Raw genomic sequence first — 26,687 nt, 5'->3', positions numbered from 1 at the left:
TCAGGTTTCAAAGGTCTCAGCAAAGCATTATTCAAAGACACAAATTTGCTCACCTTCCTTGTAAGAAATTTTGCTCACCGGCAGGTCTGAGCTGGCTGTAAACAGGCAAAATGTCTATAGCTAATTCTTCCCCCTCTCAATAAACAAAACCATCTCCTTCAACACATTTTTTACTTGTGTTTTTAAAAAAATTATCAAGCATGCATCTGTTTGAAAGATTAAATACTGGACAAGACTCATTTGTATCAAATTGTTTGTTTAACTACCGCTAATCAAGAGAAAATATGCAAGCCCTGACAGCCAAATGAACCTGGCAGAAAAGTGTTTTTTGAAAAGCAGCATACACAGCACAAATGCTGAGCATGCAGCGAGCTCTTCCACTGGCAGGTCTTCTGCCCATCATGCATTGGTGTTTGGCACATGGAACAAGTCATATCCAGAAAGATCAAACCTACCTCATTCCAGTTAGGCTCTGTGGTGTCTCTGTAAACTCTAGTTTTGGCCTTGTTCACAAAATACCCAAAAGAATCCACCTCTAACGTGCAGTACAAATCTGAGGAGGGGAGATAGGGATAAAAACTTTTAAGTAATAGCTAGAATCTCCTAACTTGCATTAATCACTTGGGCACAGGGTGTCTTCATTTCCATCATCTCTGTACTAGTACCAGTAACACGATCCCAATACAAATCTCATCACCTTGATCAGCCCAGCTGTCCTTAAGAAGCTCTGTCACCTTTTTTGATCCTTCTGTCAACTCATTCCCCTGAATTTTAACACCACTTTCTTCACAACAAAAAATCTGGATGTCAGAGAACACTCTCCATTCTTTCATTGCAAAACAAAATACAGCTGAAAGAATTCAGGGTAAGGCCTGAATTGTTTCTAGAACAGCTGGGTAATCAGCAAACACTGCTTAAAACTTCAAACAGACTAGGCCTAAAAATAAGTGCTGTGTGCTTGATCCTTTATGGTGATCTTTTTCGGAGTTAAGAGTGGGAACTTCCAGTTCCCCAAAACACCTTTCCTCTTCACCATCATCACAGATGCTGCAATCCACACCCAGCTGTCCCAGCACGTGGCTTATCCAACCCCTATCAGTACCTTTTGTGTGTCACAGAACTATAACTCACTTGAGCTTTGCTTGAATCCCGTGGCAGAATGGACAATGACGTTCAGGAATCCATAGAGACCTGGGGACTCGTCATCTGTACAAAAGATCCAAGGAATTTTGTTACATTCAGAGTGGAGCCAAGAGTGAAAGAGTGATGAAACTGATATTACACAGGTTAATGAGCAGAGGGTGAACGGTCCCCAAGGATGGCAGGAGCACGTTAACAGCCGGTTCAGCAAGAGAGGAGACCGTTCCATAGTCGTTGTCAGTGGCACCTGTAATACCTTCTGGCACTGGGGGGCTTTTACAGTGACAGTTCTAGCATCAGCAAGACAGCATGGAAGAAATTCCAAGGAGAAAAAGTAAATTATAGAGGTTATGTCTACACTAGCAGATTAAGCAGTAATTTAGGATAGTCCCTGACACAATTTTGGCCAACTAGTGTTGTTCCAAAGGATTCTCAGACATAGCTCAAAGCTGTCCCGGGCTAGGACTCCACCAGGCACTCTTAAACCTTGCACAACAGCTGCATGAAAGGACCGTGTAATAGTTGATTAATGTATACTGGAGGATGCTTGCAACCCGTAGCAAAAGGGAACAGCAAGAGCAGTTCCAGGGGAAAGCACAAAATCAGGCAGGGGGAGAGTTTCACTGCAGCTGCACCATGTGAAAGCAAAACCCAAAAATCTTACCTTCCTTATTGATAGTGAGGGGAATGTTGTGGACTGTCTGAAGCTTCACACAGGAATTTGTTAGCATCTGGAGCTCCACCGATGTGAGAGAGAAGCTTTTAAAGCCTGCCATGGAGATTGAAAGAGAGAGGAGTTAAAATTCCAAGGAGAGGCTGGATGCATTACCCCTCATCCTGGGACACATAGGATAGTGCTCCCTGGGCACTGCTCAGTGGCAGCACCGGGGTGCTCAGGGCGGTATTGCTGCTGCAGCCCAGCTCTACTGGGGGCATACTTCTTTCCTCTTCCAAGTAAAGTCTCAGGATGGTTCACAGGAAATAGAGGGGCTCTTAGTTCCTTGCAAAGCCAAGAACATCATGCCAAAAAAGTAGGTTTCTTTTGAATGGAGACAGGTAAAAGGGTGCGGTTCTTCCCTCTCCCTGGAACTGCACTGAGCTCTGATCTCTAGGGTAAATGGGAAAATCTCTACACACATTTACTTACTAAGTGCTCTCTCTACACATTCCTCCCATGTTGCTGCAGCCAGAAGTTCCCCAAACAGCCTCAGACAGGAGACATCCATATTGCACTGTGGATTTCAACGCAGATCTCTGTTTTGGCAGGGAAGCCTGTCCCACACCTTATCCTCTGGACCTCTGCTCCCTTAAGATCACAGTATCTGTACCAATGACAGCTGAGGGATACTCACATTTCTTCTGCTGCTCCCGGATATTCTCCCTCCACTCCGCCCTTTCATAGTCTGATGAAATGAGGAATGTGTAACTCTACCCAGGAACATGGAAGAAAATAGAATATAAGAAAACAGAATATAATATAGGAGACAGAAGAATATAAAAATATGCATTAGTCTGATGCACCACGGTGGGCTGGGCCTGCCTGCTCCCACCGTCCTCCAGTGCAAATTGCTGGATACACTGTTCTGCTTGTGTATATATGTATAGCACTTGTCCTGCATCACATCTCTGTCAGGGCAGGCAGGGCTCTGGCGATGTGCCCGTGGCACCAACACGGACAGTCAGAGCTAACAGAGCCCCACCCTGCCAAGGGCAGTTGTGGCCCTGCATCAGCTCCCATGGCAGCTTGTGCTATTCCTCACAACCAGAATTCAGTTGCACCAGGAATGCCAGAAGCCTCCAGCACAGGCCTAGACACTGATGAAGCAGTGACAGTCAGGAAGCAGTGACCAGCTCAAGGATTTTCACTGAGCAGCAACACAACCTTATCAGACTCCTTTGCCATGTGCATGGAAAGGCCACGGTGAGAGGTTACAGCACTGCCATAGCAGGGAACACCCCTGACAGAGGATGACCCTGGCAGGGGCAGCTGCAGCCCTGAGGACACTGCCCTGAGTGTGCCAAGCCTTGAAGTCACAGGGCAATTTAGAAGGCAGCTGCTGCAGAGCTGGATCTTGGATGAAGGGCTGTTCCTACTGCTCCACCAGGACTGGTGCTGAGATAGGGGATTCATTTCTATGGTTATTTCTTAAATGCCAGTCTTGTATGCAAATTAGTCACAGCCTTATAGGATGCCATCATAACCTTGGGCACAGCAAGGGTGAGGTGTCTGCTGCTTGCAAAGTGCTTTGAGGACACACAGCAGAGGCCACAAAGCCCTCCCTGTGCAGGAGCATGTACAGTCACAGACACAAGCCCCTGATCTCTGGCCCCTGAGGGTGACAGGGTGTGCTCTCACCTTGCCGTTGCGATTGTGTACCCGGAAGGCCATGTTGGGAGACATCAGTAGTAGGAGGGATTCCTGCTCCGAGAGCTTCTTTTTCAACCTCTCAATGACCTTGCTGCCTTTATTGGCCCTCTGAAGGGTGTGGGAGAGAGGGAGACAGAGGACACGTGTTACACTCCAAATCTGCCCCCATTTAGATTAACCACCATTTTGAAAACAACAGTCTCTACCCTGTGAGTAGGTAAATGGCCCCAGAGTAGAAGAAATGCTGTCAACAGGATCCACAGGGCTCCCAGCTGCTCAGAAAGGTGTTACTTGCAGAATCTCCACTTGGACTGGGCTCTGTTTCTTGATTCCAGCTGTCCCAGCTGAAATGCAGAGGTGCGTGGCCACTGTCCCAGCTGTAACCTGTATTTTCTGTTCCAGAGGCTGCAGTAGCATCATGTCACTGAGCAGCCATATCACTGCCAGGTCCTCCAAGTGTTCTTAACTAAGAAGACTCTAAGGAACTTCTCTAGAAGCCGCCCAGAAGACTCCTACTCACCACCCATTGATCCATTTTCATCAGAGGTCCACTAAAAATACAGTTTTTCCTGGATAAAATCCAGTCCCAAACCCAGCCATGTGTATTGTTTAGCACTGATGCACCAAAGCACGTCTTAGACACCTGCAGCTGGTGAGTAAAAGGCTTCCACAAAGTGTTCTTCCTAATACCTTACTTTTTCCAGGAAGCCCTCTTTAAAAGCCAGCCAGGACCAAGAGGCAGAAGCGTATTCTTTGGAAGCATGGGGAATAATCTTCTCACAGCACATCAATGTTACTCATATCCTGCTCTACACATCACCAGTGTTCAAACTCTTATTTCTCTTTTAGGGTCCAGGAAGCTTTGTGATCTAACAACTCTCAGAAAACATGTCTTGCAAGCAAAGAGAAGCCTGGGCCAGAGACACTATGTCCATGTCAGACTGTCCAGTCAGCATAATTGCTGTTTTCCATATATTTGCTGGTGCTTTGACATCTGTGAAGTAGGAAAAAGCTTTAAAGGCATAACTGAGCCTGCTAAAATTCAAGAGTAAATGGCTTCTGATCAAAATCACTGGCAGGATCATAATTCAATAGCCAGAAATTGGCAAGTAACACTTCCAGTCCTTCTCATGTCTTCAGCATAAGATCCCTGCCCTCCACTTTGATGTTCATAGGTGGTTTTGCTGAGTAGAGGAGCTGCTGGGTACAACTACAGGGTCTTTTTATCTGTGCCTCCTCAAAGGGCAGCATCACCCAGGCTGTGCACTAGCATGAGCGAAGCACCTGGCTATCACAAGCCCCTGCTGAATGGTCTGTTGCAGCTTGGCTCCCCACACCGTGCAGCCCTGGGAGAGCTGCTGCCACCAGCACCTCATCTGAGCACAGACACTGAGTCTGCATTGCCTTGGAGTGCTCAACTCCTTTACCTTTTCCCGCTGGATGTCATTCTTGATCTGGGATATCTTGATCTTCATGGCATCCAGTTCCTCATCAGGTACCAATGGGATATTGGGCACTGCCTCAGACTCATCCACCATTTGGAAACTGAGGTCAGTGAGTGGGATGTACCATTTGCAGTCATACTGTTGGCTTTTTCTGAAAGGCAGAAGGTCCAAACCTTTTACTATTACTGGTAAACACCCACTTGGTTTGACAACACCCACTCCTTCCCACAAGTCCTTCCCTGCTATAGTGCATAACATACAGATACTGGCCCAACTTTACTGTCATTCCCATATGGAGAAAGTCTGACAAAAGGCTGCTTTTCAGCTAGACAGACTAGCAGGGCCAGTAGCCAGCACAGCATATAACAAGGCAACTTATTTTGTTATCTAGTTCTTTTCATCCTAAGGAACCACATCCATCTCCTGCAGACAATTTCAGTCTTGTGTGCTCTCTCTTCAAAGCCCCTGGTGTTGCAAAGTTCTAAAGCTGTGCCACACCTGTGACCTGGTGGCCCCCTGGGATCTGAACCTGGGTCTCTCCTGCCTAAGCTGGGGCCAAGGTGGGGCAGGTGAGCCAATGGATATAAACCTCTGTGTAATCCAACTGGGGAGAGAAACTACAGCTCACAGCTGCCATTCTCCAGGGATTTCACCAGGATAAGCAGCTCCCTTTTTAAATGTTTAATGTAATTTATTCCCTCTTCACTTCTACTGTCAGGAACATCCACTCTTGGGAATGTCCCATCCTTTTGAAGATTCATTCCTCACTAGCACGTGCTTTGAAAAGGGCAAGCATAACTTTTTGCTTGAGAAGGGCAATAAGCTGAGTGAGGTCTCCCCAAGAAGAACATTTACCAAATGAAGAAAAGCCCTATTTGAGGCAAGTACATTGGTAATGGTTCCTCCCCCCTCACTTGTGAAAAATGCCAACAAAACTGCTTTTTAGCTGCACTTTAGGGTTGACACATAGTCTGTTTACTGCACCTTTACCATTTTTCTGTAAAACTGTTAACAGGCTGTAGCTGCAAAGCCAAAATTAACAACCTCAGTCACAAAAGAAAGTGAAGAATGTCACCTATTAAAAGAAAGGGGAAGTAGAAAAATGAATGACATTTGTCCAGAATACCAGCAGCTACAGCATATCCTGCTCTCCTAGGTAGGTTCAGGGCATGGATGGGAGAAATTAACCTTTCCTGAGGGGTCAGGTCTTAGACAGGATCTCATACAGTAAACATTCCCAGCTTGCCAATCATTTCTTGTCTAACTACATCTTGTGGATTATGGTTACCCAGGTCTGGTCCATCCATATGCAACTAAAACTGCAGGCCAAACCCAGGGTTCTGTTGCAGCTGAGGTGCAAAGCACGAAGTCCAAAAGGAAACTCTCACCCTCCTATCTGCTTCTTGAGCTTGGCACACAGGAAGAGATCAGTAAAAAGAAAGACATGACGTAGCTTGCGAGCCCCCTCCACCAGCTCCACCATGAAACTGTCCTTCAGCAGCTGCCGGTGCTGGGAAAAAAACAGGGAAAATGTTTCAGTGCAATATGAGCTCCACATGTGGCACTAGGGCAGCACAGTCCTTAGACATGACTCCTACCAGAGCAAATTCAGTAAATCTGTCTAATTCAGAAAATTTAAAAAGCCTACTAAATACTCCTTGCTGTCAACTCTGCTCCCTGCTGCAGCCCTCTCTCCCAGAGACAGAAAGAGCCATGCATCTTCTCCCCTGCCTGGTATTGGGTCAGACTTCGGGCTTCTCTCCATCACCTGTTCCTGAACCCAAGTGCAGTTTGCTGTGAGTCACTGCCCAGCTCCTTCGTACCAGAATCCCTGAATCCCTGCCAGCGGATCGTCCCCTCCCAAGCCAGCAGAGAGCAGCAAACACCGCTTCTTCCAGAGTCACTTCTCCCAGAGTCACTTCCCAGCATCAGCCTCAGCCACCCCAGCAGGGATAGCAAAACTCTCCTCGACCCCCTCCTCTCCCATTCCCATAACGACTTTGTCAACATTAACAGCTGAATGCCATTGCTGCTCCTTCATTACAAGTGCTGTTAAGGGATAATTCCTGAACACGTGTATCTGGCAAACTTCTCAGGAGTCCCTTATCAGTCTGTGCTTTAAAAGGACCATCTGGATCTACCCTCACCATGTGCCTATTGAAATCTTCTTTATATACCATATAAAGATTCCCCAAACCTAGAAGATGCAAAGAAGCTGCACAACTCTGACGCCTTTAATCGTGTTTCTAGTTCCAGGGAGTTTTACAGCCTCCTAAAGAAGGCGCACATATCGGTAGGCAGAAACACTGCTTTCCTAGTTCCCTTATGGGGGAGGCAGGGGGGATGAATGACTCCATAGTCGAAAGACCAAAAGGCTGGAATGTAGGCGCTTAGACAGGTGGCTGTGTGCTCATTTCAGTGACCATGACACGAGTTTCATGCCCTGCTCCATGCTCAGGTCCTCCACTGTGCTGTCAGAATCAGCAGGACTCAGTGCACACCTGGAATAGATACCTCCCACAGATTTTCAAACAGAAGGCAAGGCATTCAGCTCTGGGCAAAGTTTATTTCCACCAATATGTATAACTGTCAGTGTTGCCTCACTTCGCAGCCAGTACAAGCAGGAACCACCAGGTTCCCCACACATGCTAAGGAACTCTTCCCTGACCTGTACTTCCTTTGTTATTCCAGCTAAGAGGATGCTCTTCTGACACCACTAAGTGACACATCAGATGTCCCACATCTGCCTAGACAGCACTGTGGCTGGAGACAGGAGAGTTCTGCTAACCCTGTGCAGGGCTAACCAGCATCTCCCCAGCTGTCTCACTGCCAGCCTTGCCCACCCCCATGCTCAGGACTCGCCCCTGAGGCCCTGCTGCCCTGCCCCATGGCTGTGACCCCCACTAGCGACACACACAGAGAAGGGTCTCCACGGGGCACCACGAGAGCAGCTCCCCTGGGCAAGGTCAGGACACCCACACCAGAAGTGATGCCTCAGTTTCTCAGGTGAGGCCCCTGGGTTCTGTTTGCTGCGTGACTTAACAAACCCTGAACGCATTCCCTGCTGAGGGCGTGGGAGTGCAAAGCCCTGCGCTGCCTCTCCTGCCTACCATTCTTCCCATCTTGGCTCTCCAAAATGAAAACAAACCACGTCAGTCCTGAGCCTAGCAGGCATCATGGCAAGGAACACGTGACAAAGAAATGCCCTTGCAGACATCATTCTTCTTTCCACAGTCTGTCCCACAGCACCCTACACTTCCTGACAGGGACTAGGAGTTTGCATTTTCCTGTCTGCAGCTACACAAGCACCACAACTTACTGTGAAAGCACATGGAGTCAGCAGCTCATCTTGGTGCTGCCTTCCATTACACAAAGGTCCTGGAAATCTGTGAGCAGGGCAGCAAAAACTGCACTTTTCTCAGAACTGCAGGAAGCAAGGCTGCTCCCTGGCAGACTGCTGCAGCATCTCCGGGCAGGACTCTGGGGAGATCTGGCATCCAGCAGTGCTTCAGCTCAGAAAGGCCTGTACATATGTTAGTGTTTATTTTTAGGTGGGTGTGATCCTCCTGGCTTCTTCTCTATGCTTTTTGAGATAACTCCTGCCTGCACTAATGCCTTTGCTGCTGATGGGCACTTGAGCACGCCTTTCCCTCCTGCCTGGAGAGCAAGCCCCAGATAGGGAACTAGAAACATTGAGCTTTGAAAATAAATAAACAAACAGGAGGAGGCATGCTGTCAGTAGCAAGAACAATCTCCTCTCCTGCAAAGAATTTCATTTGGGAGCAATAATAAGCAGGGAAAGATATTTTGTGAGCAAGCCAAACCCCTGATCTCAAGTTTCTAGATCTGATGCATATTAATTACACTGCAAATCAGCTCAGCTCCTCTGGAGCAATGAGAATAGCTGCTTGCTGCCAGCTCAACCTCTGCACATTGTTCGTAGGTGTAAAGATGTTCTCACGGCTTACTCATCTTTGCTACCCATCAGGATGTGGCACTGTCCTTCCCCTGCCTGGCAGTGACAAGGCACAGTCCTGACCTGACCTTCTGTCCACCTCTGCCAGGCACTGGCAGTGTGTGAGATGAGCCAAGGCCCCAGGCCAGCACCCTGCCGAGAGCACATCTCCCCAGAACCTGAGCAGAAAGCTCAGCCATTCCATGCCAAACGACTCAACAACCTTCACAGTTCCCACCTGGGGCTGAGGTGGCACTGAATTTATTTGGGTTAGCACTCCTGGGAACCAAATCCTATCACTGACACAGACACAGTGCAACCCCGAGGCAGCAAAAAATCCCACAAAGAGAGCTGGGTGGGAGAGGACTAGCCTGTACTTCCTAAGCTGGGCTGGAACAGAAGGAAAGAGGTGAAAGGGGTATACTCCAGTCAGTCAGAAGGAAACACTGAGCTTCCCAGACCCTTCATTCTTCATATCTTCTTGCTCGTGGGAGCTAGTTGGGAAGGTCTGCCTCCAGCAAGCAGTGGGTTTGAACTGCCACAAGAGCAACCAAGCATTTGGGGAGGAGAGTACAGGAGAAAACATTTGTGGATCAAGTCAGGAAATTTCTCCTTACTACCAGCTTTTCTTGGAAAAGAGGGCTTTCATTAGGGCTGGGCACAACAGGCATGCCCCAGGCTGCTCAGCATCCGTGGGGCTGAGGAGGGGCACTTCCAGCAAAGGGGCACATCCTTTGCTGCAAATGAGTCATCTTGCCTGAAGGTGCAGCAGGTCAGAGGGAAACAATAAAAGGATTTCCCAATGGCTTACCAGATCCCTGCCAAACCCCACAGCGTGGGAGCAAAGGGCACCTTCCTGGACCTCCTGACATGAGTCAGCCCATCCTCTCCCAACCCTGGGGGAGCCAGCAGGCCCCTCAGACAGGACTTGTGCCACTCAGGAGGCTTCCTCAGCTCTGCAGTTTTGGAACCAACACTTTGGTCAACTCCTCCCACCCAGGGCCACCAACAGCTATTCCTTTGGTGGCCTCCCATTAAATGGGGTCTCCTGAAACACAAGGTCTTTTGGCTGGGTGATCCTGCTGAACATGCCATACAATAGCTCTCATGTTGGAAACCATCTCTCTACCTTGTTCCCGGAGTTACTGTTTGTTACAGTTACCAAAGGTGCTGAAGATTTCCTAAAATAGCCTGAAATAACACTAACAACAGAAACATCAAATAAGCATCCAAGAGAACATAGGATTAGGGTGATAGGGCGACAGCAGCAGGAGAGTGGCAGAGTGATCCCCTCTCTTCCACAGAGGGCCTCCAAGACTGTCAGGTGTCCAGCACAGGAGCTCAGCACAGCTTCAGAAAGATGTTCCAGGAAGTGTGGGTGAAGATTTTGTATCATAATAGAGTGAATTAGGATCATCTTTAGTCTCTCGCACAAGGCCTGTGCTGTTACCTTCAGTGGCTCTTGCAAAGCTCCTGTACTGGTGCAATATAAGTTCCAAGTCTCTTTTCCAGGCCCTGCTTTTCTTTGCGTGTTTTCATCTGCTCCTCCCACCCGCTTCAGTGCTCTGAACAAAAGAGCTCTCCCTGTACCTTTTCCAGTGCTTGGTTATCCTGTTTGGATTGCCTATTGCTGTCCTCCTCCTCCTCTTACCTCTGTCACTGAACATCTTCCCCTCCTCTGCTACCAAGCTCACGACTACCTTGTGCTCATCTATTCATCCTACAGTGTTTTTGTGCTGTTTGCATATGATAAATCCTGCCGCTGTCACAGACTGATTAACTTCAGGAAGTGTGGCCAACTTGTCTGAGACACATTACAAAAGTGGAATTTAAAAACCTACTCAAGCAGACCCACAGCTGCACAAAAGGCCATCTCCCGCTTGTGTGCCGAGGAAAGAGCTCATCCGATGTGGTGACAGCAGAGGCCTGCAGTGCGTGTGGGTGAGAGCCCCGAGAAGGGCTGGGACATGTGTGAGGCAGAGGGAGGAGGGGAAAACCAGGGGATGGGTATTGGCACGTGTCAGTGAGGAAGAGGTGGTTTGGCTTTCTACAGAGCGTAGGAAGAAAATGATTCCTCGTGTGTGTAAGTGTGTTGCAAGACCAGCACTGCAAAAAAAACCAAAAGGGATGCTCTGCCTAGGGAGTTAGACTGGCTGCTCTTTGAGCATTTTAATAGTCTTTTTTTTCCTTCCCAAAGCTCCTGTCACCAGGAGCTCTCTGGCTCCAGCTGTAAGACAGTGTGAAGCAGCCAAGATAACTTCTGAGTGCTCTATTGCCAACATCTGCCCAAGGCCTCCAGGAGCGGTAGGCACCAGGCCCCATGCTGTGCATGGCTGTGCCTAAGCTTCGCTTCCAGCTTTTCAAAGGCTTCAGTTTGCACTTCTGCTCCCTTGCACATGTCCTTTGTCCTTCTCCTTCTCTAGCACACTTGGCCTCTACAAAGCCAAACAGAAGCTTAAGGCAATGATACCCAGTCCTTTGACTGCAGTTTAAAACCACATTTAGAAACATGGTAGAGCAGCTTGCCAAGCAGCCTCTTCTCTCCAGGGCAAGGACAAAGGGTGTACAGTAGCACAAGCTGATCTGTGATGTGATCCACTGGGCTTGATCGCAGAAAAAGCTGCCTGTCAGCTCCCTTGTGTCTGGACTGGTGCTGATGAGACCAGACATGAAGCCGCTCAGCCAGCAGTGACCCAAAATTCCAGGTTCCATTCCTCTGTGCCACTGTGGGATCACACAAACATCGGTATGAACACTTCAGAGAGAGTGGGAGTACATAGTCAGGGCAAGGCAGAGTGGCAGCCACCACACTCAGGTTGATCTGAACTGCCCTGGAACAACACTCTGCAAAGAGCACGAGAGGAGCAGCAGTCAAGAAAGGGACCATCACCTCTCAAGTGAACTCTGCAATTTTTTGCAGTTTCATTTGTGCTTTGCACAAATGGACTGAATTAGCAGGAAACACCAGCCTTGACTTCTGGCAGGGAAAGACACAAGCACTACAGTCATTTGCGTCTGGGCTTAGCTGAAAAAAACCCAACATGCAGTACCTAGAGCTGTTCTGTTAGTAAGACTAGAGAAGGTTATTACTGCCCTCCTTCTGAATGTAATAGTGGCACATCCTTCATCTCAAAGCATTTGTTTTCCTTCTTCCCCAAGGCACTGTCCCTAGCAGAACCTTAACCTCATTCCCTGTTTAAACCAAGACAACAATAGGGGTGCAGAAGGATCAACAGCAACAAGGAAGATGCCTCTTCCATGGCCCCAGTGGGTGACTCTCCACCGCTCACATTCCGAGCCACAAAGTATAGAGCTACTAAGATCCCCTTCCCCTCCATGCATTTGCTTTGTTATTTAGAGGGTTAGCAAAGTGGCTACCTGTAGATTATTCATTAAAAAGCAGTTAAAAAGGTAAAACTATAAAAGTAGAAAGATGGGAAGAAAAGAAGGGAACAAGAGAATGTAGTGGATCAAGCTGAATGGAAACAGACCCAAAAGGCCAGAGATGGCCCCCCGGCTTCCCTGTGCTGCCAGGCTGGCACTCTCCTGGCTCCTCTATACCGTGGTCCTTAGCAAAGTCTGCTACAGTCAGCAAGGAACAAATTCTCTGTTCACAGGCTCACGCCACCAATATTGCCTTCCCTGCTGCAGCTCTTTCTGGCCCTCTGGTGAGGGATTTTACTCCCTTTGTTCCCATCTCTTTGCACTACCTGCAATACTCATCCAGCCCAGCAAATTAAACCACATGACAGAAACCTTCCAGTTCCTATGCATAAGTATAGATTAGAACAAAGCCTCTGGAGCCCAGCAGAACCAGGGGGCTGGAGCACAGGATGGACACCTGGCATCACACACGGAGCCAGCAGGCAGATCAGGCTGAGTCACTGCTCCCAAAGCAGGGAATCACCGCTGCAAAAGAGAAGAACACTGTGCTGATGAGCCTGTACTCTCTCCTGACCTACACTCCCCTCCTTAGCAGCCTGTCACTAGGGAGATTAACAACTGGCTGCTTTCCCCAGTTCAAAGCAATCCTGAAAAAAAGAGCTGGAGCAAGAGGCTGGCAAAGGAGATTTGATTCCTCCCCACAACACACTCAAAGGGAAAAAATATTCCACATAAAAGGCAAGGACTGGGAAAAAAAGATAACTGAGATCAGCACCTAAGCAATACATGAGGGGAAAAGGCTGTTTTACCCTCCTTCCTTTCCGCCAAGGAAACTTCAATGGGAGGAAGACAAATAATGAAAAAAGCCATCAAAGCAAGCTGGTGATTCATTAAAATAAAAAATGCATTATGCATTGAGAGCAGTCAATTAGGAGATGCAATCCACACACTGTCCTGTCACCCCGGGGGAAGCACCAGCAAGGCGAGTGGGAGGAAAGGGTAAGTAGAAAAGGGAAGATTTACAGGCATAAACAAAACCCAGCTATGACCCCAAGCTGAGCAGCTTGTAGAAGGAACAGCCATCACTAACCCACACAGAGTAGCCGGGAGCAGATTTCTGTCTCTGGATTACTACATGGAGAGTGAACATACTGACTCTCAGGACACAGAGGGCTCAACTGGGGCACTACTGCTTTGATAGAAGTGGGATATTGGTGCCAAATGACTAAAGAAAATATTCCCGGTCAGATTCCCAGAGTGGAAGGCAAGTCCTTTTCTTCCCTGGGCTCAGTAAAAGCTGTGTGCAGTGAGGAAGGGCACAAAGGGCTCCCAGTACCCCCCAGCATACCCACGGCGCTCTCCTCAGGTATGTCCTCTTCCTCCCTCCCCACATCATACCTGGAGTCACTGCAGGACCAGTGAGAGTGTGAACAGGCCTGCTGAGCCCAGTCCTGCCGTGCCTCCCTTCCTGCTTTTTAAGATCTGACAAATACACTGCTCCAAAAAGTGATCATCAGGTTCATCCTCCTGAGCCTGCCCCTCTGCCTGGGCTCGGGCACCTCATTAGGATTCTGCATGACACGTTTCAAAGCCTGCACCCCTCATTGAGATGCTGACAGACAACCAGAGAATACAAACTGCTCCCTCCCCTTCGAGGGGCATTCTAGCCTGTGCTTTCTGTTATGACTCAATCAGCAGTCACTTTAACGAGGCCATCCCCCATCACTGAGGCACTGGTGACTGATGGCTGAGCTTCTGCCTCAGCCTCCAATTGCCTGGCCTCTCCTCTTCTTTTCTCAGCTGGAGGTGTCCTCGGTTGACAAAATGAGACAACAAGCAAGACAAAGTGCACCAAATTCCCAGAACTGCAGCTTCCAGCAAACCTTTTGTCAGCTGAAAATCAGTTTAACAGCTAAAAGCAAGCACGTTTAGTTGTCAGGATTTGGGAAAAAATCATGAAGGTTCATGGTATCTTAACAATCTCCTGGGCTTTGTAAGAGATGTTTTTGCACAGGGTAATTTGGGTCACTGTTGATCAGCCCATGTCTGGAATGCTGCCATAGTTCCTCTTACACATTTACTATCTGAGCTGCACCTCCCTTTGTCCAACCTCCTACATCCTCCTCTCTCTCAACACTTCTGCCAGTCCTGGCCTTTCTTCATCAGGAGGGACTGAACCCCTTTTTAATGGAATTACAAGGCAGCCGAATCAAGCCATTGAGGAATGCAGACTCCACCACAGAGAAACTCTGTGGCCTCCCTGCACAACACTGCATGCAAGTGAAGGATCTGCACATCTTAGACCTTTCTGGGTGCAGTCCAGCTCCTAACAGAGCCGAGAAGGGTTATATTACACTCTTAGGAGTCAGTCATCTCCCTGGCTTTCCCAACCTATTCCATTTGTTTTGCTTTCCAGTCACATTTAAAACACTCTCCTTTAGAAATAAGGATGCAGAAAATTAATTTTATGGTGAAAATTAAGATTCTGGAAAACAGCTTTTCCTAATCTTTCGTGACTTCTGATGTTTCCTCACCTTCTTCTCCTCCCTGGCTTCCCATTTGGTTTCAGTTTGCAGGTAAAATACAAATCCATTTAGTGCATGGCAATGTGCATCATAGAAATGGATGTATGACAAATGATTATGACAATGCTAAGGACAAAACTCTAATCATACTTTTCCTCTCGGTTTCCAAACTGTTTTCTGAAGAGAAAACAGAGGGAGCTGTACCACATCCTTTAGAGAACAAGGACACTGCATAAACTGTATCTTAGCAACAAACAGATTAACAGCATAACTTCCTAGCCAGCTCTACAGAAAAGACATAACTAGTATTTAGAAACTGAGAAAATAACAAGAGCAGGAAGACTCACCTCCCCTTTCTTTACAGTCATGGATTGCCGGCGAGGAGTGATCTCCTCGTTGATGCTGGAGAGGAAGTTCTGTGATATGCGCAGAGCATCCTGCAGCAGGGGATGGTCAGGGTGGCTCACTGGAGTGTGCTTGAGCAAATCCTGACAGTAGGAACACAAAACAGAGAACACAATCATGAGCAGCACTGGATGGCAGAAGGGTTCGAGTGCCCCTAATTAGAGCTGTAGGACAAAATGCTCCAGCTTCTTCATATAGATTAGAGCAAGGATTTATCTCTAGAAGATAATAATACTCTGCACTTGGTGATATCACTGAAAAGATAGCAGCATCCTACCTACAGACTCCATCTCCTTAGTGTAAAGGGAAGAAGCTCTTAAGCAGCACAGGTTTATTTTTGCAGTCCTGGAGCTCCATGGAAAATGTGAAGGTCAAAGAAAATAGGACAGCGGTCTAAAGTTTGAAAACTCCCCTTCAGATACTTACATGCAAGACAAGTGTGCTGCGAGTCACTCGATCCACTGGCTTGTACAACAGAGCTGTGAAAACAAAGCAGCAGGAATATCAAGAAGAGTGGTATCAAGAAGAACCCATTCTTCTAGCATGGGTTGTCTTCTATTCATGTGCACAGAGACAAGCCCCATGGAACCTGATCTTGACCAGGCTCTCTCAATGCCCCCATAAAACCATCTGAGATTGCATTTGTGCTATCACTGGGTAGCAGATGTTCTCTTAAAATCACAGCAGCCCTATGGTTGGGCTGGCTTTGCCCAAAGGCACTGATGAGGTTTGAAGTAGGAGGCATTTCCCCATGCATGCAGCAGGCTTTGCATGAGCTCTGCTACTTAGCAGAAGGGAACTGACTTCGCAGGTGGAGCCAGCAGACTCCATAACCTTCCAGCATTTTAAAAGAAAAAGGGAGAGTGGGGGTTTGGCAACAGCCTCCACACAGTCCTGACAGACCAGTCTCCTCTCCATGGATCACTCACTTTCCAAGGAATTTTTCGTTGTCTGATCTTTAGATTCCTTTGTGCTTCTGGCCTTTAGATTCTAAAAGAAAAAAAAAACCCATGTAGCAGATGGTCAGTCACCTTGAAATATCACATGGGAACACAATAGACTATCTGCTCCTCCAGGGGAAGACCTCCATGTGAAAGGAAGACAGCCCTATCACAGTTCAAGTCAGTGATGGAAAGATGTGCTTTCCTTCTTGGTAAATCCACCAGTGCCATGCCACAGGCACCCACACATCTCAAATACTAAGCAATGTTCTAAGGAGCACCTGTCAATAGACATGAAGCAAAGCAGGGAACCACCTACAGCAACAGGGATGGGGGAGTTTTTAAATCACCTGCAGAAGAAAGACATCCATAAGGACAAAGCCACCGTCCCAGCACCAATAAATAAAGTACAGGATTGGGATTCAATACCCCCAGGTTATAGTTCTTATTCCTGTACTCAGAGCTGGGTGGCAGTTCTTTCACAGCAGCAAAGGAACACTGTCTGTGACTCTGCTCTTTGCCATGGGCCATGACATGCATTAATGTGCTCAGCTCCAAAATCCTCACCAGGACACAAATGCAAAAGTACCATCACTGTTATTCCAAATACAGTAGATACTGGCATGATTTCAGAATTATTCTTCAGAAACAGCAAAACTGAGGGATCATATTTTACCTCTTTATCATAAAAGTCTCAAGGGACATGTGATATAGAATGTACTCAGGAGTTTTCTCAGACCACTAAACACCCCTGGTAGTATTCAGCTCTGATTATTCATCTGTTTTTAAGGAGACACATAGGAAATTCATGTTTTCTTGGCAACTGAGTTCTTCAAGAAATAATCACTACAATCCAAACAGTCAATGAGACCATGCACTGCAGGGAAAGCTGGTAGTCTGGGAAGCCTGAAAAAGTATTCAAAATTCTTTGACAAAGGTACTCCTCTGACAGGGAGGAAATCAGAGCAGGCCAAAGAATAGTATTACAGATTTATGGTTGACACACTTGCCTTTTTCAACAGAGAATTACTGTCTCCTCTCCATGCCAGTGAAGCCTGCAATCCCACTGACAGCCATGGTGCCAGCCATTAAGGATGGCTTCTATACCACAGCCAGAATCATCATTAGCAAGAGAAAGACTTGAGAAACTCACATACAGCTTTCCTTTCTAGAAATGCATGAAGGTGGCACAGAGCTGGAGAAGTTCAAAGCAATGCCAGTTTCTACCAGATTCCCTGGGTGGGGACAGAACACAAAGGCTGTGTCTGTGACCAGCCCAAGGTACAAATCAGTGTAAGAACAGGAGCTGAAGCAGGGAGTCTGTGGGAGCTCACAGCTCCTCCAGAAGTCAGGGCTGCAGAGGTACTTGGAGAATAGACAGGAGTGACATGGCAGGGTATTAGTCAGCCCCAGACAGCTCGTGTGTCTGAACACCGTGACATTACCTCAGAGATTTCAGCAAACTGAGCATTGGCTTGGCAGCATTTCTCTGCTGTCTCCATAGCAACTTCATAGTTATCCACAAAGGCCCGGTACACTCCCAGCTGGCTGGCCTGCAGGAAGCAAAACAAAATAAAGTAAGTGCTGGGGAAGAAGGCAGTTTGGGATGGTCAGCCTTGATATCTAATGATCAGATCATGTTCCTTCACACCAAACAACTACAGGGAATACTGAGCAGGCCCAGAATGACATCTCTGACCTGTCAATTTTGTCTAACCAGCACTGTTGTCCCCGTGCACCCAGTTCCGCCCTATGCTGAACAAGTTTACTGGTGAAGGATGTGAAAGCCTATGAGAATGACACATCCTTATTTCTGACATCTATTTTTCCCTTCTGAACTGCCAGATTAGTATCTATTAATATTGCAGCTCATTAATGTAACTGGAGCTGCTGGCTTTTTGCCACAACATATGAATCAGAGAGGAATGATTCAGCCCAACAGCACAAATGTGACCCCAGTAAGCTACTTGTTGGCTTTTGCATGATGGATATACTAAATCAAACCCAGATACTACCCATATCTGCATTAGTGAATATTTTTATAAGGGCAGTGGAGTGCTGAAAATACAGAAGAGAGATCCAGAGCACAATCTGTTTGGATGGCAGTGACTGGGGCACTAGGTGACAGAAAATGGCATATTTTCCAGCAGAAGGAGCATGGAACTGGTCCAGAAGAGGATGGAACAGGCCTCAGAGTGCAGTAGTAAGTCATTATTACCACAGAGTCTTAGCACTGATCCCGTTTGCTGACTTAGGAACTGCAGCCATATTCATGCCAGAGAACACAGGATCCAGCATGGGAAATCCCTGGGTAGCCTCCAAGCCTGTCTGGAGTGCAGAGCTGGCTTTGTGCTGCAGAGCTGCCAGGCTGGGCTGGGAACACCTCGGCAGCCTGAGCCTGCAGTGCCGGCAGCAGCCAAGGGTGCAGTAAGGAGACACTGCCAGAGGGCTGCACTCACCTCTGCACTGCTGCACATCCCTGCCCGAGATGTGCAACAGGCAGAGCAGGGAACTTCCTCACAGCCACTGCTCCTTCCCTCTCCTGCTCTCTCTCATAACCACTGTGCTCCCCATTCTCTGTGAAGCTTTGTGCAAGAGGTGATGGAAGAGGAAAAACCACTCTCTGGACAACATTCCCTGCACAAACTTAGTTAACAGAGGCTGAGAAACAGTTAACTATTTCCTAGGTCACATTTTACTGAAAGACTAGAAAACAATCTCAACTCTCATACAGAATTACACAGTTGTGACTGAAGCTGAAGAAAACTGTGCTCACTTATACCAGGGATTACCCCAGCAGCACAGAGAGAAAGAAATCTGCATTTGCCACTGATGCACAGTCCTGTGAAGACACTGCAGTCAGAATTACTGACCATTTGCAGGGCTTATGCCATTCAGATTTGGATGATGCCAGCTAACATGGCAGAGCTTTAAAGTTTCTCCATTCCCATGTGGTTCTTTCATTTCCTGCTACTCCTAAACAGTCTTTCTAAGCTTTCATTTTCCTCCTCTGAATGTGCCATCACAAAGACATCTTTTTCATTAAAAACTGAGCTTCCAATCAAAGTAATAATGCTCACACACCATTTTCATGCTGGTTTATTTATTTTTTTCAATTAAAAAGAACACACTCAAAATGAAACAAGAGTTGGTAGAAATAGCTGGCTTTTGGATGTATTTTTTTCTATTTCTGAGGCCTATCAGGGAGGACGTTTGCTAAATATTTCTTCATTTCTAAAAACAGCTCTAAAGAGTTTCCTTCCTAGCTATAAAAAAAATATGTACAATATATTCCCCAAAAATGAGAAGCGTATTTCACTCCCACATGCCTGGCATCTTTTCTTTTTCTCAACAGGAAAAGGTGCAATAACAGTCAATTTGATGTTGCAAATAGATCATACTTTGTGCCAGAACACATGAAATTCTAAAACTCTTTGCATCCACTATCTGTAACTTCAATCTACTGTGCTGTTTTTTGCGTGAGAGTACAGAAAATTAATGTCCTCAAGGACATCTGGATAATAACAAGTATTTCAGTGTTTATCATCAGACTGCCTGACATGACCACGAGTAAACAGTCTGCTCCAAAAGATTTGATGTACATCTACTATAGATGCCTTATAAAGCCTGATGTTCTTGCTGTCATTCTCATCTAGTTGCTTCCCAGTGCCTGCCAAGAATTATTAGCTTTATCTCATCCAGCAAAGTGTTTGCAATTCCCACCGATGCTGTACCAAACCACCCAAAACTGAAACTGCTATGCCAGCTCAAAGTCTCCTGCACTAGGGCAGTTTGTTCTTTTGTTTCCAATGCTAATCCAACAAAATCAACAATTCTGCCACAAATGCAGAAAAATCAGGGGAACATAAGAGAGGAGGAAGGGCCAAACTCCTGCACCCAAAATCAGCCAGCAACAAGAAATAGTCTCAAACAAAAGCCTGAGTAGCTGTGCAGCGAGCAGAGGGATGCTGAACAGCCCTGCCAAGGAATACGTTCAGGTCTTCTCCAGTTAGTGCTATTCCCACTGCTGCCCACACATCCAGTGCAGCTTGTGAGGCTGCCACTTCCAGCAGCCTTCTGTGTCTGCTTCAGCACCCAGCAGCAGCTGGGTTTGTCCTCTCAAACCAGCTGCTCAAATTGCATACCATGAACTATTCACCAAAGCACCAACTTGACCCCTCCTGGCTAAAACATGCTGGCAGTGAAAAGCAGATTCCTGTATTTTCATCTTGAGCTGCTGGCATGTGCAGAAAACATCATCTTCCAGGCCAGCTCCCCCTGCTCCACAGGGGATGGAGCTGATGCTGAGCTATACAGCTGCTAACAATTGATCGACCCTGGTAAAGCATACTCCCCAGCCAATAAACCCCTCACTGGAATGTCACTCCTACCCTGAGAACCAGAGGCACTTCAGGAATGCAGAGCTTCTTTTCTTTTCTAAAAAGGAAAAAACAGCTCCTTTAATCCTTTCCTCTCTGCACATGCTAGGGGAGAGGCTAAAGGGGCAAAAAAACCCTCCTAGAATGCAAACAATTTGTCATCTGGCTCAGAAACTCAGCAATTTTAATTCAGCCTCAGGAATATGCTGTATATATCTTTGTCCGGTTCTGCACTCAGAGAATTTTGTTGAGGTTGCTTGGAGGATTCTCAGCTGCAGGTTAACTGCATCAGCATAACAGCAAGGGGAACAGAAAGGCCAGGATAGTGGCAGAAAAGCAAAGCCAAAGGTGATGACTATAAATCAGCACCAGGCAGAGCAAAGCACCAGAGAGAGAGTGAGGGAGTTCAACAGTAATGAGGAACACTTCACCACTGGTGTTAAGAAGTTCACTTTGTAATAATGCCACTCTCCCATCTTCATCTAAAGGAAATGCTTTGAGGACTCTGCAGAAACCCTGGAGATTCAAAATTTATGTGAAACTGTATTTATTTTCCCACCACAGCTTGCTGCAGTCTTTAATTAAAGACAGTGAAAGAGTCACTTTTGCTGTAGGGCCCTCACTGCAGTGGCAAAGTGAGGAGGTGAGAAGTCTCTCATCTATTCCAGCCACAGACTGATCCCTCTGGTCTCAGCTCCTGTGAGATGGGTGAGGGGTACCAGCACCTTTGGTGATGGCAGCTGACTCACCAGCTTTTGGAAGAGGTCCCCAACACGTTGCTGGTGACTCCATTGCTGCACTCGGGGAAAGAGCCCATCATAGAACTCTTTGTGGATCTCATAGAGCTCAGGCACTTTGAAGAATATTGTCTCAATCTGCTGACTGGTCAGCACGGGCTGGGAGGTGGTGGCAGCGGCTTTCAAAGGCTTCATAGGCTGAAATGAGGAAAGAAGGAAATCATTATCATGCAAACCACCATAAACCTTTGCCACACTGCAAGTCATTTTTTATCCTATTAAAAACTGATATTTGCATTCACACAACTCCTGAAAGCTACACATGAACAAGTTCTCTCATGGGGATCAGCCACCCCTCGTACATGAATTTTCCCTGGATATTAATGCTGCAATTAAAATCCCTCTGCACTCCATTTCCCTAAGCTCTGTCCCACTGTACAGCAACATGTGTAATAATAACCACAGGATACTTAAAGATGGAGCTCCTGGATACTACCACATTAGCAACTCCCAAAGTGTGCTATATCCAGTCCTTCCTTTAAGGCTCTCTCTCTACTGGAGGAGTAGCAGGTACCTTTTGCACCCAGCAACTTGTAACCCATGGCACATGAAGTTCAGGGGAACTCTGGATAGAAGCAGCAGTGAAAATTCAAGTACCAGTGTTTGAACTGGCATCTGTCCCCAGCACTTACCAGCAGCAGAGCCTCCAGGTGGCTCAGGTAGGTTTCCTCACTGGCTAGGATTCCTGACAGGACCCATTTTCTCATCTCCAGGCCTTTCTCCAGGTCTGGCTCACTCTACAAAGAAGTTAAGAGAAAAAAAAAATTAAAAAAAATAAAGAACAGGTTGCAGGGAGAGTAAGAAAAAACACCAAGAATGAGGATGGAGAATAAAAACCATTCAGTTGACCAGAGCATACTTGCTTTTTCGGTTTACTTTCAGACTAAAAACCAAACAAAAAATCCACCTATGCTCAGCATCTTGTTTCTAGAAATATGCAAATGTAAAACATTAAAGAAATTTTTATTTACCAGAAACTGATGCCATTTAGATTATTTACAGGTGTTAGCTTTAGTCATCCAACCATGGTGCCTCAATTAGGTGCCCAGACCTCTTCACAAAATTCAAAACATGGAACTTAAAAATTCAGAATTCATCCTCCTAAACAAATCCTAGGGCCCTTGTTCTGTGCAACTCCCTCCCTCCTCCCACGGGAGCTCTCCAAAGCCATGTTTCTGTGAGCAGACAGGATCACTCCTCTGCACCTCCCCAGGTGTGCACGAACACGCCACAGTCACAGCCTGACCTGGCTCCACGGGGCTGTTCTTCCTCCCACTCTCTACTGTTCCCTAACTTATTTTTCAGTGTCAGCTCACACAGTGTCTATTTTTAGTGAGAGGATGGAATAATCAGCATGGCTTGGAATGCACATGCTGATTTTCTTATTGGGATTCCATGAAGGAGTTCTTAACCAAAACAACCAAAGAGAGGGAGGAAAAAGCCCCACATAAATATGTTCATGGGCTAATGGGGACGACTAGCGTGAAGTGTTAAGAGAAGTAGTAATCCCTTCTGTTGAATTTCAATTATCCTTCCTCTCAAAACTGTTACCTGAAAAAGTGTTTAACCTGATAAAGTGAAACTGAGTGTTTTCAAAAACTCTAGAAAAATTTGGTCAGGCAATGAAGGTTATAAATAATGAGAAACATTCCCCTTTTACAGAGTCTTAGTTCCAGTTCTTTTTATTTCTGTCATTCACAGAAATAGCATTTTAAAACTCTCACAACCTTTTTATGTTGTTAAATGTCTCTAAGAATAGAGTCAGAAGTTGGCTCTGAAAGGGTACATACTTTTCAAGGGATTTGGGTAGGTTTTTTGGGGCTCCATCCTACTCTTAATATCCAGAGGAATCTTCAGCTTTTGATTTCACAGTGGGAGGATCAGGAAGCAGAGCAGTACACTCCACTCTAGTGACGGAACATACAGCCCTATAGCTGCCCCCAAAAAAGCTCCACTTAATTTAGGGCCCTCTGCAGATGTATAGATGAGGTACCTGGGCTATAGGTTCAGTTCGCAGGAACTATCACACCCTGAGTGTGACTTTGAGCCTACGCACAACACAAAGAAAGAAACAGATCCTCATGCTCCCAGATATTTCTGGATTCTGTCTCATCAATAACCGTTCTGATTTTTGAACAGTTTCATTAAATTTCACAAGCTATATTCTAGCCTAAAAGACTTGCAGCAACTACTTCATAAAAATTTTGTGAGGTGTCAAATACCACCACCACCTCTTATATAAAAGTGGCAGACGGAAGCTGTTCTAAGGAAATGAGTAAGATTTACACACACGTTAGGTACTACATGGAAAGAAGAACTTCTCTTTGCATCCCGCCCTTCAGTGACATTCAGTAAGAACCGCAGTGCCTTTTAAAATCTTGAAAGGGCATCTCAAAGAAGATAGAAATTTGTAATTCACCAGTCAGTGTTCAGAAGACTTCAGAAAAACACCAGTGACAAACTACATGGTAAAATGAACACTGCACTATACTCTGTGCATCTATGGAGCACTTGTGTGACTGTCACAGAAATGTTCAATGAGGCTGTGACCATTCCTTAGGGTTTCTGTGCTGGGAGTGCCTAGATGTCCAGCTCATGGACCATTTTGTAAGGCATGGTACACACACGTAATCAAGACAGGCAGCCCCAAGACATGTAACAAACATTGCCTTCATCCAAAGAGGAAGGGATGTGGCAGCCCTGGTGCAAGAAAAACACAATTGCTCTTGGTTTCCAAATATTTCTTACAACACTTACAAAAGAAAAGTGCAGCTACACAAAGAAGCATTGAGAAAAACTAACAGTGCTCCAAAGTCCCCACTGCTGAGGACGAGGTAACCAGTCAATATTGACACAGCACTATAATTATCTTTACCAGGTTCTCTTGGAGGAGGTGAGGATTTAAAAACCAGCTGGGTATGTTTGTAACATCTGTAAAGAGCAGCACACAATGACAAGTTATTTAAATGACTTAAACTTCCCCATCACGACAGTGGCACAACAGTTTTCCTTATAGCACTGAGAACAGTTTTCCTCTTCAAAAGTAAAAGCTTTAATTTACAAGCCAGTTCTTGCTGGGCACCGTCAGCTGACGGAGACAGCATTTTCTGCCAGAATGTTAATTTCCTCCCGTTAAAAGAGATGCACTTTCAGAGAGAAAAACATCTCCCAGGACATACTGCAGGCCTTCCTTCCTGGCCATTACCACAAGGGCACTGTGCAAAGTCCACGGTTTTGTCCTAACCCTTTTTTAATAGGGGCATTTTTCCAAGTGTGATGCTTGCAGAAGTCCAGCCTCAGCCACAGCCAGCCAGGACACAGGGCAGAGCCTGGCTGCTTTATGCTCTGCACAGCAACTGCTGAAGAAACCCTCAGGGGAGTTTATCCAACAATCACAGGGCACATTACAAGATCTCCAACGCAGAACCTCAAATTTACATACGGCTTTCTCCGGTGTGAAAAGATGATCCCCTGCCCCTGCTGCGCCAGGGATCAATGCACCACCAGGGTGCTGCTCTGTGCATTGTGCTGCTGCTCCTGTTCCCTCCCGGGAGCTGTGTGCTGACAAGAGCTCCTGCTGAGGGAGGCCTTTGCTCACAGCGTCAGCTGGGGCTGCATGGAGCACGAGGAACATCTGGAAAACAGCCCCCGTGCTTCTTGAGCCTCAGGGTGCTTTTTAAGTCACACTTGTTATGAAATGTACTCCCCAAGACTCAGAAAGTCACTTGGTGCCAAAATCAGGAGGAAGAGGAGTAAGTTTATTATTTGGTATTATAACATTCCTCACTCACAGATTTGGGAACAGGCTCACCTGCTCACCCAGAACAGGACAGCAGTGAGCAGGCAGAGACTGGGTGGGACTGTCCTCCCACCCTGCCCACACAGCAGCCAAGCTGTGATGTACTCAGGGCCAAGGGCATTTCTGCTTTGCCCATATCTGACACAGAAGGGAAACAAAGAGCAACACTGTGACTACAACAGCCTCGTTGCCCCTCTGTTCCTGCAGTCCAGCCAGGACAGTTAAGAGGGAACATCCTGGGCATCAGAATCAAGCTCCCCATCAGTACAGGGAGACCTGCCAAGGCTGAGGACTCCTTTCCCCTAGCCTGGCAAGAAGGGAGCAGTCTGAAATCCTTGAGCTGCTTGTAGCAAGTGGAGGAGCTGGTACCACATCTACCAGACCACAGAGGATGGGGAAAATACACCTATCACCAAAGTGCAGATGGGGTGTTCCCAGCAGGAAGTGGGAGCAGCCTGTATTGGCAAACTCTAACCGCTCAGCAGGGAGTGCCAGGTGGTCAGCAGTCCATCCCATGCTTCCTACCCAGCTTGGTTAGCCTGTTTTCCAGTTGTACAAGTCTGACTAGTATTTCATGCTCTGTCCCTGACTCTTTGATGCCAGCATCCATGTCTAGCCCTTCTCCCCTGCCCTTCCATTTTCTGGCTACCTCTCTACCCACGTGTTTCAGAATAAATCTTACAGGACTGTACCAGGGCAGCAGCCAGAGCATTCCTGTCTCCCTGCCATGGGAGCACCCAGCCAGATCTGAACAAGCAAAATACCAGTGCTTTGTTCCCACTCCTCATGAACTACATTTAAAAAACACCAAAACAATAAGGAAGGTAGAAAGCAGGCTACAGGAAATTACACAGGTATCTCATGCCTACAAGATCCTGGTGTCCCCTCTTCTCAACTGGGTGGTGCTCTTTGCTATTCCAAAGTCTTAAAAACCAAAAGATTTGAGTCACAGTGCAATTTTGCAACCTGAACCATGGCCAGTGAGAGGGGTTGGAAGCTCCGCAGATATCAGAGCACACACACTGGCCCTGAGCCATGGCTGGGTTGAATGTGTTTACAGCTTGTCAGCCTAAGCACTTTAGTTTACTAACCAGGTTGGCATCGCATGTTGTGTTCAATTACTGCAAGGCTGACATTCACCAGCTCCAAGGTTTACACAGATTCAGCTCTTCCTGACTCTGTTTAAAGAACTCGGGGCTTCCTGGTTCTTGTTTAAATTAACAGCAATAATTGTTTTCCTGCAAATGCTAGGAGAGCACAGATTAAGAATCTAGAAACCACAACACATAAAATTTTGCAAAGAGGTTGCTGCTGGCACAGCTCTGTAAAGAGAATCAGTGATTCAAAGTGGGTGTATAAAAGGCACTTTAACTCTTCCTTTGGTACGGGGTGTTCATACGCCATGCAATGAATGCGTTCAAAGGCAAGGTTTCCCATAAGGACAGTTTGCAATCTCATACAGAAGCTGACAGCCTACAAAGGAGAAAAAACATTCAGCTCCATTTTTGAAGCGTAAATATATTTGCAAGCTTCTGCTGGAGGTGTCTCA

At 46.7% G+C, this 26,687-nt stretch overlaps 1 protein-coding gene across 2 annotated transcripts in view; it reads right to left on the bottom strand.

Moving 5' to 3' along the window:
• Positions 1-26,687, bottom strand: part of BCR (BCR activator of RhoGEF and GTPase) — a 93,344-nt gene that overhangs the window by 13,662 nt on the left and 52,995 nt on the right. For both annotated transcript variants that reach the window (XM_032127899.1, XM_032127900.1), the window contains 13 exons: positions 21,972-22,076; positions 21,292-21,477; positions 17,609-17,716; positions 16,152-16,212; positions 15,649-15,701; positions 15,165-15,305; positions 6,342-6,463; positions 4,936-5,104; positions 3,497-3,616; positions 2,493-2,568; positions 1,805-1,909; positions 1,132-1,206; positions 456-553 (listed from right to left, as the gene is read on the bottom strand). In XM_032127899.1, the coding sequence (XP_031983790.1) occupies positions 456-553; positions 1,132-1,206; positions 1,805-1,909; positions 2,493-2,568; positions 3,497-3,616; positions 4,936-5,104; positions 6,342-6,463; positions 15,165-15,305; positions 15,649-15,701; positions 16,152-16,212; positions 17,609-17,716; positions 21,292-21,477; positions 21,972-22,076 (1,419 nt within the window). The remainder of the gene's footprint in view (positions 1-455; positions 554-1,131; positions 1,207-1,804; positions 1,910-2,492; positions 2,569-3,496; positions 3,617-4,935; positions 5,105-6,341; positions 6,464-15,164; positions 15,306-15,648; positions 15,702-16,151; positions 16,213-17,608; positions 17,717-21,291; positions 21,478-21,971; positions 22,077-26,687) is intronic.

The sequence above is a fragment of the Corvus moneduloides genome, chromosome 18, assembly GCF_009650955.1.
Source record: "Corvus moneduloides isolate bCorMon1 chromosome 18, bCorMon1.pri, whole genome shotgun sequence".
In the NCBI taxonomy this organism is placed as follows: domain Eukaryota; kingdom Metazoa; phylum Chordata; class Aves; order Passeriformes; family Corvidae; genus Corvus; species Corvus moneduloides.
Note: the sequence above shows the minus strand (reverse complement) of the source record. Positions and strands in the feature narration are given on the sequence as shown.